The sequence below is a fragment of the Callospermophilus lateralis genome, chromosome X (genome assembly GCF_048772815.1).
Source record: "Callospermophilus lateralis isolate mCalLat2 chromosome X, mCalLat2.hap1, whole genome shotgun sequence".
Lineage (NCBI taxonomy): Eukaryota > Metazoa > Chordata > Mammalia > Rodentia > Sciuridae > Callospermophilus > Callospermophilus lateralis.
The window spans coordinates 65869073-65881388 of NC_135325.1; the positions used below are offsets into that span (position 1 = coordinate 65869073).

General features: G+C 32.6%; 1 protein-coding gene across 1 annotated transcript in view; it reads left to right on the plus strand.

Annotated features, from left to right (window-relative positions):
* Positions 1 to 12316, plus strand: part of Dach2 (dachshund family transcription factor 2) — a 481660-nt gene that overhangs the window by 219833 nt on the left and 249511 nt on the right. The window contains exon 3 of the mRNA XM_077106460.1: positions 3103 to 3215. Coding sequence (XP_076962575.1) covers positions 3103 to 3215 — 113 coding nt within the window. The remainder of the gene's footprint in view (positions 1 to 3102; positions 3216 to 12316) is intronic.

The following is a 12316-nucleotide window of genomic DNA, read 5'->3' on the forward strand; positions in this document are numbered from 1 at the left end:
CACTAAAGTGGCAGTAATAAATTTTATATAATAATTAAAGTATATATCTTTATTACTAGACTACAAGATCTTCAAAGGCAGAACCTGTTCTAGGTTCTCAGGATATAGCAATGAAAATAAATTAATAAATAAACAGACCAAAAAACTTACCTTTGTCAAGCTTTTATTTTGACCTCGGTTTTAAGGATCCCTGGCACTATGGCAGGCACATACTAAGCACATACCTCAATATGTTAATATATGACTGAATAAGTGATATTGCCTTTGCATATGTGTGACTGTGCGGGTGTTTAGTCCTTAAGCAGATCTACATGATTCCAAAGCAGTGAAGAAAATAAGACAGTGGCATCTATCTGTAGTGATCTTTACATTTTTATACTGTCAGATTTGAGTGGACCTTATTTTGTAGCTCCTATATTTCTTTTGGAGTCTAAGGTTTTTTTTTTTTTTTTTTTTTTTTTCTTCAAAAAAAGATCTCTGTTCATGGAACTGGCTCTGTTCATGTTTAGGAGAATGCAACAAACTAAGGTATACGTGGAAACTGTAGAAACAATCAAAAAAAAAACATTTCCTACCTATGTCAATTAACTAATTTATATACTTGATGAACCCTACTGTGTGCTAGAAACCATGAGAATTTCTTAACATTCAATGACAGTTTGTCATTAAAACCAGACATGAATGCTTTCTTCATGGAAATTAGCTTCTAGTTGGGGATACTCCCTATCATACTAACAACATAAACTTACAAACTGAGAAGAATGTTAGAATGTAGAATATGACCTCTACAGTTTATAACATATGTAGTCGATATTACCAAGCCATTTGTGACATAAGTCAGGAATTCTCCAATAGAGATCTCATTATAAGAAATATAACAGTTTTTTTCTCAAATCTTGCAATTTAAGGTAGAACCAGTAAGCCAAGAAGCCTGTAATGTCCCCCTATCCTAGCTCAACTTATTGGAAAAGAGCTGTTTCAAATAGTGAGGACTGACTGAGAAATTTGGAACAAAACTGGTTAAACCATCCATACAGCATTTCAATGGATGTTGTTAGCAGCTGGCAGTCATATGGCTCTTCATATGGAAATAGAGCATCATGCTGCTTAGTTTTGAAGGCAGCCTGTCCGAAAGTAATCTGAATATGGAGACAGCACTGAGATGTTTACAGTGGAAAATTACAAAGGATAATCAGGTGAATTTAAATAGAGTTAGCAAGCTTGAGATCTCACAAATGGAAAATGACATGAGGAAACACTTAGAAAGTATAGGTTTGGTGAAGATTATTTAACAAAATAGTGTGCCTTCTTCAAGTGACTGGATATACCCTGGTGAACATTCAGTGATCCTGGGATTCTTTAGGATATTTGAAGGAAATAGAATATTTTTCTTTTCAGTATTTAAAAGACTTAGGAAGCCATAAACAGTGAAAAGTTAAACAAGGTAATAACACCAAATTAAATCAAATAAATTGGGGTCAGAATCAAGTAGAAAGGAGAGAAGAATCAGTTTGTAATATTGAAACATTAAATTTGAAAACAGAATTTGTTGTGCTGCATTAATACACAATATTTATGTCCAATGGAAGAAAATAACACTAGCACAGTGAATGAAAAATGAACTAGGTAATAGTACCTCTGTGTAAGGTTGCTAGAAGTTGTCTTCATTTAATAAAAGCAGAGTTTGTCTTATATTTATGGAGCACTTTCCTACTGCAAAGTTTATAGAATGTGCATTAACTTAAATTTCTTCTTGAACCAAAAGTCATTTTTTTGGAAATGTTGTCTATCTGAATGAACCTCATATGTTTTTGCTGCTTAAGTTATTTAATATAATATTTTGTAGTATTTTGTCAAAAGCCCTATTATTCAGCTTTGTAAAATGAATTTCTACTAAAAGGCAGCAGCAGCATTGTAGGCAACATAAGAAAGTAGTTTCAAAATGTATCAGGAGAGTTGAGAACAACTTGATCCTGATATTCTTTGACTTATAATTTTTTCAATGTGATGAGAGCCTTCAAATGGTGTTTTTGTTACACTAACTGGGTAAAGGTACACAAAGGACATGATAGATGTAAACTTTTTTATTTATTTATTGTATGAATAAGCATTTACAATTGCAATTTCTGAATTCAGGAGACGAATGTACAAACATGATAGGTGAGGTTAATATTTTAACTTTGGTCTCAACTTATCAGTTAAAAATATCAATCAATCTGAGAAAGAAAAAGACAGTCTAGCTTGCAAATCTGTTAGGTTTTATTAGTATAGGTACTTGGAAAGTGAACTGCTTCTTATTTAGCATAGTTTAAAAAATAGGTACGAACCAAACATGGTGGTGCACACCTATAATTCCAGTACTCTGGGGCTGAAGCAGGAGGAACACAAGTTCAAAGTCAGTCTAAGCAGTTTAGCAAGGCCCTGAGCAATTAAACAAGACCCTCTCTCAAAATAAAATATAAAAAGGGCCGAGAATGTGGTTCAATGGTTTAATGACCAGTACAAAAAAATATATATTTTATTTCATACATATATACATACACACACAAACACACACACACACACACACACACACATATATGAAAAAAAAAACAAAAACAACTTAAGGTGGGGATTCCTTGGACTCCCAGAAACTGTGAAATGCTAATAAACATCAGCCTCCCGCCCCCATCACTCAGCTCTTTAACCCTTCCTTACCTTTGCCACACTGAGCAGAGACTAAATCACATTCTGTACAATCGTAATTCTGTGAGTCACTATCTCAGTTCTTAGTTACATATATTAATGCTGGGGATCATGTGTAGTTTTAAAAGCGGGAGGTAACTTAGGATTTCTCATAACAGGTGAGCTGTATTGCAAAGTGCTGGCCTGTGAATTGAATCTAAACTAGAATTGATCCTTTTTGTCTTTAATGTTTGACATAACTACATTGGGCAATTTAGTGGAAAGTATTGGTCTTTTAGTAATCCATGACAATACATAGTCTCTAAAGTTCTATCACGCCTGGCAATTAAATGAGATTAAGAAAATGAATATAGCAAGTGATGATATTTCCAAAATACATACATTTAACCTGATCTTTGTTTGTCTGTTTTTCAACAGTTCAAGGCCTGGTAGGCCCCCTAAACGTTCTTTGGGAGTGTTGCAAGACAATGCCCGCCTTCTGCCCCACGCAGTCCCAGGCCTCTTATCACCAGGACTTATCACTCCAACAGGTAAGAAAATCCATCTGATGATCAGCCTTGTCTCTTCATACTGTCCAGCATTTGAAATAAACTAATATTGATCTAACTGCCTTGTCCTTCAGAGCTTTTCAAGCTCTACTAGAGGTTACATTATTGAGTTTTTTGAGTATTTATGAAAACAAGTTTTGTTACTCTAGCAACTCTGAAATAAAATGGATATTATTTTAAAAACATGTTTCTCCTTGCAGGAAACCCATCTCATAGTTTTTTTTTTTTTTTTGTATGTATGTATATATTTGTTTGTTGGGGTCAGGGATGGGGGCATTGGCCAAAAAAGCATGATTACAAAGTCTTCTATTGAATGCAGCTTACTTGTTTATTTCATATATCTCAGTGATATTATTTTTATATTTAGGGGACCTGAGCACCTGTGTATGTTATTCAAGATATTACAATAGGTTAAAAACAATAGAAAGAAAATGCATCCTTCATAAAGAAACGTAATTGGAAAAAAAATGTGCAGGTGTTCATTGTCCTGCATGATACTTTAGGGTTTTTCATTGAACACTGTGATTAATTGGTAAAAATACTGGTCTCATAAATCAAAATCAAACTCGCCTGATTCTCTAAAAGGTATGTACAAGTATGCCAAAAATTAGAAATTAAGCTTAATATTTCTGTAATTGAGTATTTGAAAACTATTAAAATTATTACAGTGTAGAAAATGAATTTAAGAACAATGATATATATATATATATATATATATATATATATATATATACACACACACCTTCAATGATAGGAATAGTGTGTGTGTGTGTATATATATATATATATATATATATATATATATATATATATATACACATACACACACACACACCTTCAATGATAGGAACATTTATAAAATACCTGCTTTGTTTGGATGTTAATTTCAAACTAATATAAAAATATATAAGTAGTGATGCTGGTCACAGTAGGGAGAAAAGAACATACACTAATAATTGTGTTAAAGTGTGATAGAGAGCATAATACAAATATAAGCATGGTGCTATAAGCTCCAATATGGAAACACTTAAATGACTTTGGTAAATTGGGCAATGCTCAGAGAGATGAAAACCTTAGAGTTATATCTCATAGGTTGTTCGATAGATGGAAAATCCGAGGAAGAATATTCCAAGCAGAGAGAAGCACACATAGATAGACACTAATGAAAAAGATCCCAGGGTTGTAGGGGGAATAGTAAGTAGATTGAAGAGACTAGAACAGAGATTTGAGTTAGCAGACTTACAAATGACATGATTAGAACTGAAAGGAGGAAATAACTTTCAAAGCTAGCTTTTGATTCACCATATTAAGTAGTTTAATTTTTCCCTAAAGACCAATAGTTTCCACAATTTATTTCAGGACTTTTCTCCATGGCTGACATGAAATTGGTGAAGACCTTACACTTCTGCCTCAGAATTTTATATGTTCTTGCTCACATAGGATTTTGTTTTCTTTTGTTAAGTAAAACTTCTATAGATAAAAGGAATCACTGCTAAAAACTTGAGTAAATTTTCAAAACAATTGCTGTAAAAGGTACATAACAGTGAAAGTTACAGAAGAAGGAAGGTCAGTTGCTACAGTTCAAGGGAGAAATACTAAGGGTCTGAACAAAGACAATTTCAATAGAGTAGAAAAGAGTTCTGGAGTGCTTTAGTAATTAAAAGTAATCACACTTGATAATCAATTAAATGTAGATGGAGAGTAGGTGGTGTCTTGGATGATTCATGTCTAACTTGGGGACGGGCTGGATGATGGTATCATTAACAAAGATAGAGAATTTAAGATTGGACTCCTGTTTGGGGGAAAGGACAATGAATTTGATAAATTTAAGTATTTATAAACAAATTCTGATTTAAGCAAGTTGCCATGTGTATATAAATAAGTTCATAACTTGTAACAGAACATCAAATATATCTTGGGACTCAAGAAATGATATCTATTTCTAAATTTCTAAAACTCTATTGCCAGAACTTTGAAAAAGCACCATGTGCATAATCAAATCTGTGTCTTTTTTAAAAAGACAAGAAGTCTGAAACTGAGCCACAACCCCAGCCCTTAACATATAAATCTTAAAAGATACATTATAATGGCAGGTATGTCATTGTTTTATTTACATAATATAAAGGTTAATATATTTCATCTGATTTTATTTTCTTTTGTAATTGGTATATTCTTTCATACTCCACTAGTTCAGAATTTGTCATAATCCAGACCATGGCTATGCTGATATCTCAGGTGTTAAAAATTAACTTGTTTAGCAAATTAAGTGTATAAACAAGAAGTGTATGTATGTGTGTATGGGTATAGTGACATTAAAATACTTGGGGAGTATTTAGGTACCTAAAACCGCTTTCATAAGATCTGTTATAAAAGTAATCAACATATCAATTACTGATGATTGATCTTTATTCATGAGGTAGGTCTCATAAGTTTTATCCTTTATTGTCATATATTCATTTAAATATATATATAATTAATATTATAATTTATATATATATATATATATATATATATATATATATATAGACAGGTAGGTAATATCTCTAAATAGATATAGAGATACACATATATTCATTCTTTCATGTAACATGCATTTATTGAACATTACTCTGCATCATGAATATAAGGAAACATTATACTAAAATAAAATTAATTTTGTGGGTCAGAATTTTCCCAAATTCTATCCAACCTTTTCTGTAGTTACTCTCAAATTATGAAGTTTGACTGCATTTTGCTTTCATGTATATGAACTAATGATATTCTTAGGTGTTTCTGTCTCTGTTTCTATAATATTTTCAGTATCTTAATTCACAAATAAAACATTAACACATAAAAATCATATTTTCTAGTATTTTCTGTAAATTTTCATGCTATAGGGAAAAAAGAAGAGGAAATATTATACCCATTTTTTTTTGTGTATCTCTGCTGAAGAGTTACTATCCTAGGATTACAATGAAGGGATAAAATAGCTGTATGAGCTCTTGAATTTCCCAGAAGATGACTGCTCCCCTTTCCTTAGCTTATGAAACATTTCAAATAGACAGATGTAGAATTTGGCCTGAGAGAGATTTACACTTACAGCTGACAAGGAAGTAATAAAGTGCTTCGGATGAAATTCCTGTAGTGTTCATTCCTTAAAATGTAGTAAATTTTTTAGTTCTTTTTTTGTTCTTGATGTGTTTTGGAAAAATATCTTTAAGAATGCCAGCAGTCATCTAATTCTCTGGGTAATTGAGCCCATGAAGATCTAATCCAGTGATAGTAAGTACAATGCCATAAGTAGAATTATATTTGGTCTTAGTGTGGTGGTGTCACCTTCATGGTATGCTATAATGCCAATGAGCCTGATTGCATCATTGGAATCAGTGTATCTGTCTTTTCATAATGTATTTCATGTTCTCACTCATTTAGTTTGAATGTTAAGGACTGTTTGTAAGGAGAGATCCTAGGCTGTTCTGCTTATAAAAAGAAGAAATCAGCTCCTCATTCTAGAAAAACCATGTCAACCATTGTGATGACTGAACTAAAAGGTATCAATTTCTGGGAGTATCTGTGGATTTTTCAGTGATCATTATTGTAGAGCATGGTTCGTGTCACACACATGGTAAGTGCTGTTTAATGTTTCATTGCATTTTCTTCATTTCTTATGTGCTCAGTAAGAACCACTGGCCTAACAGGAGCCAGAAGTTGAATTACTAATATTTCTACCACAGTATTGGGGAATTGGACTAGTACTAATTTGCATTTTCTCTTCTTAATAGATAGTAATATATATATATATATATATATATATATATATATAATTTTAATACTAAGAAGGACATTTATTTTATTAGCAGATTCTAGGTTTCTCTGTAGGCATCTATCAGTGCTTTTTTGCAATTTATAGTATAACTACTTTAACCTAAAAATGTCTCTAGTCAATTTTTTAGGTTCTTGTCAACCATTTTTTTCTCTGTATGGGTGGGTAGCTCATAGTACAGAACACTTTGCATATTTTCAATGTAGATGGAAGAGAGACCCTTGGACATTAACCATACCTTACAAAATTATATTGATGGTGATGATGATGATGATAGTGATAATGGTGTCAGCACATATGATAATCTATGCAGTGCTTTACCATTTATTCCCACATATTTAAAGTGAGCATACATATATGTATGCAGATAAGCTTTATATTTAAATAGAACTATTTACAACTGTTTCCTCATTTGATCCTCTTAGCTAGCCTGTGAGTTTAACCTTATTATTATTATTGTCTGCAGTGCTGTAAATCAAATCCTGGGTCTCACACATGTTAAGCAGGTGCTCTACTGCTGAAATATCCTAGCCCTGAGGATAGTTAACATTATTAATGTTCATAATGAACAGATGAAGAAAATGAGTTTTTAAAAAGTTCAATGATTTTATGCCTTACATTTCCATAATGGTAAATGTTGAGCCAGAATTTCAAACTCCAGGTTTTTCCGAGAGTAAATACTATGGTTTTCCATGTATTAAGAATGTTCTCTCATGAAAAAAACTGTATTGAAAATTTAGGCTATAAATATTCAGGATCATACTGTAACTGCTCAAATTAAATATAAGTCAGATGTTTGATTTTCAGAATTATGACATCTTTGGAATAGTTCAACTAATTAATTTTGGTGATCTTAAAACTTCATTAGATAAAAGTTTGATTTTTTTTGATGATATTGTAATAGTTTATACTATCAGGCAGCTTATATAAAATATTTTATGATCAGTGGTATTATTTGTTATAGCTATGATTTTACCATCCAAGAAATATAAAAATACTCTTCTGAATAAATGCAAACTACTTTTTGTGTAGAAAAAAAGTAACAGTTATAAATTGTTACTTGGTGATAATTCTTGTGTGAATTACTTTGATATACAAAGCTAATGAATTAATATGATTAAGTTAATGAGAAATGTAAGTATTGCCAAACTCCACTAGTCCGGCTACAATGCTGCTCCACATTTGCAGTTCTAGCTTCCCTCTGTGTTGAGAGGACCGCTGATGCCTACACACTGTCATTGTGATAAATGATATATCCCACAGTGCCCTGCTTTCCATCTGGCCAATCCTCAAACCATCTCCAAATGAGAGATCTCTTATAAGAATCAAATAGTCTCAAGCCAAGTCTATTTTATTATAGAAAAACATTTCCATCTTCAAGGCCCATCCTCCAACTCATTTCGCCTTCATATGCAACTAATGGGTAATGAAATGCTTGACTCTTCACCTACTACTTATTTTACTCCTTCAGTGCCTGCACTTTATGCTGGTTTGTTTTTTGTTCCAGGGAAGAAAGGGTACATTTAAATAGGACAATAAAATTTTCTATTGTACAATATGCCTGACATATGATAAGCTGCCTTGTCACTACTTTATTTTATGGGATAGAGTGAATGGCTGTATTGAAATAACCCATTATGCTAAACATGCATTTAGGTTTATCAAAAGATATTCTATATAGTTATAAAACAAAATATACTCAGCATCAATCATCTAAGAATTCCTACAGAGAAAAATACATTTCCAAAGGGGAATTAGACTCTGACTTCATTTTCTCTTTACTCGAAATCTGACAGTAATGATATTTTCATTTTTAGTAATGTTACTTCTATAACACAAGGACCAACAGTGAAAAAATATGTAATTTTTAACCATATTTAAAAACCTTTGTTCTCTATCTTAAGGTACATAAATTTATTTAAACAAATCTAATAAGAACAACTAAAATGTGCCATAAAGGACAGCAATGAGTCCTGTAAATTGAAGACAGGGTATGATACAAAAGAGAATTTTTCATATATCACCAACATTTATTGAAAAAGTGGTTGGTAATAATATGTTGATTGAGAGAGGGTTATCATATGCAACTGTGAATGGCTGACTATATATAGTTATTTGAGAAAGACTGAGGTAGACCTTTCTAAATAGTTATATTCTTGGCCTGATGATGTAGCTCACAGATAGATTGCTTCCTAGGCATGGATGGTGCCCTGGGTTCAATATCCTGTTGCACACAGAAATGTTACATTTTTAAAAAAGTTTTAGTGGGGGATAATTGACATTGAATAAACTGTATATAATTGGACTGCATAATTTAATAAGTTTTGACATATATGCACACCCATGAAATAGTGTACATAATCAAGATAGTGAGAATATTCATTTCCTAGTATACAATCCCTCTTTCCCTGTCCATACTCTAGACACCCCCCATTTTTATTTTTTTATGTCATTAAAGATTAGTTTGCATTTTCTAAAGTTTTATATCAAGAGAGACATAAAGAATGTAATACTTTTGCCTGAGTTCTTTGACTTTGAAAAGCTATTTTGAGATTATAAATTACAGTGTACATGAATAATTCATTCATTTTTTATTGCCAAGTAGTAAGTATTCCATGATTTGGTTATACTACAATTTGTTTATACATTTTTCTTATTCAAACATTTGTTTCCCAATATTTGGCTATTATAAAGGATAATGCTTCAAGTTTTCATCTATACATGTGTGTGGATATATATGATCATCTCTCTAGAATAGAAATGAGACTTGTAGGTTGTATGGTAAACATATGTCTAAGTATATAAAAAACTTTAACTCTTTTCCAAAATTGTCACAATGAAATTATTTAACCAATAGTTATTGTGCATCAATTAAATTTCGAACTCTGGAAATTCCTTGGTGTCAACAAAAGTTTCATGGTTTAAAGTTTTAAATATAGAGTGGTAGGATCAAGGAAGTCAGATAAAGCTAATGATATCTTTTGTGACATTTGTGGCATGTCAAATGTTTATGAAAGCAAGAACTTCCATGATGACAATGCCACTGATTTATTACTTGAGAAAACCACTATCAACCTTCTTGGACTTCTAGGAATTACTACACATGCCTTGTTTCACAAAAATCTGAACTGGCAGGTTGAGACTGTTAAATGTTCTCCGGAACATTGATATTTCTCCTAGCAAATTTCCTACAACATGATTATTTTGAACCCTCAATCACTTGTTTTTACAGTATCTCCTGATTGAGGTGGATAAAACATCTAGAAAGCAAATAGAAATTAAAGATGGTGAGAGGGAAAGTACCCATGTTGAAACATCATTATATTATGTTTAAAACTCTATGGAATTATTGAGAGGGAAGGATGATTTTAGTCAACCACCTATATTTGTCTAGTTATGACAAATTGTGGATATAAACTATCCCTGTCCACAGGAGAGAAAGTTATAAAATTATTTCTGAATTTTATCACCTGTGTTAGGCACAGTTAAATGACACATAGCTAGATAAGGAACTTGCAAATTATTTGAAAGGGACAACACATCTTCTCTTTCATCAATATCTACCATATCAATCAAACAACAATGAAAAACTCTATGCATTGATAACACAATAGTTTTCAAGCAAACACTACCAGTCAGAAAAGATTTAGCTTGAGATAAATCATGCATAGACAGCCCATTTTATTTTTATGACTGAACCTTTTATGAGTGACCTAAGATTCTATTTCATATAGCTTCATAATTTAGTTAAATGCATTGTTTTAAAATTATTTTCCTTTATTGATTTTTGGTATTTGTTCCTTTATTCTTCAGTGCTTATCTGTTGATGGCTTTATTATTTTTATTTATTTAGTTTTTACATTATGGTCATACCCTTTCCTTATTTTTCTCCTACTCTAATTTCCTGTTTAGTTTCTACAATTTTTTTTTTTGTACTGGGGAATGAATTCAGGGGTGCTTTACTACTGACCTATATCCTTAGTGCTTTTTACTATTTATTTTGAGACACGGTCTTGTGTAGTTCTGAGTCCATTCCAAATGTACTGTCAACACATTTCAAACAAACATGAAAATTTAAATAGAATTTATCATTTTTTCCAAAATAATTACTTTTGATTTTTAATTTGATCAAAATTTCATTGATCTTCAACTAATTCTAAAACAAAAGATGTCAAGAAAATTGTTGACTAGAGGTGGCTGTTAAATTTCCTTCCACAGCAAAGGTCCAAAGCAAAGAACAAAACAACAGCTGTTTCACTGGAGTGTTTGAGGCAGAGTGAGAGCATTGCAGTGCAGTGAGAATGTGTTGGAGATGTTTTAGAGCATGATAATACATAATGGTTTTATAAAGAATGGAACTAGACACATAGCATCTGCTATCCCATGACTCAAAATCAACCCTGAACCAAGAAGGAGTTCATTTGGTTCAGAAAGTGTAAGTAGGAGGCTTCCAACTGTCTTTATTCATGCTGCAGATACTTGAGACATTTAGTGCTGGAGAAGCCTGAAGCTTCAGGCCCTGAGCTTAGTTTAAAGAACTGCCGGGTTACTGACCACTGCATCTTCCCATCCAGGAAGTCAGCCAATGTATTGCCTTTTCCCATACAGGTTTCCGTGGCAGGCAACCACCTTGAGACACTGCCCATCCAGTGTCCTGTAATGCAGTTGAGCAGCGTGGCCCACTCAGACCTATGAATCAGCCATGTTACCCTTTCCACCACCACATAACCATGAGAAACAGCTAGGCAAGATGCTTTGAGTATAATGATGTATGTAGGCCCATACCAATATGGGCCAACTCGGCTGGCCCTGCACCCCACATGATGCATAGAAATGGATGGGCACACAACATAAAAAAAAGTGCATCCCAGCTAGCAAAATAACCCCATAGCCCTACAACCCAGGTCACTGAGCCACCCACAGACATTGGCAACATTGATTGCAGTTGAAAAAGCCACCTGAAAACTTCTGTACAGCTCACTTAGAACCAAAGCCAACATAGCCATTCTGATCAATGCCCTTGGGTGCATCATCATAAGAAAGTTTTACTATGAAAGCCAATATGTAAAATTGGTAGAGGCAACTGACCCAATAGTACATGAATACCAATATTGGGTCTTAAGAACATGAAAAACAAAGGTAACTTGATACCTCCAAAGAAATTAAAAAACTCACTGTCTAGCAATAGAGACCCCCCCAAAAGGAAGCAGATGAATTAACTAAAATATAATTCAAAATAATGATTTTAAGAAAATTTAATGAGATACAATAAAATATTCCA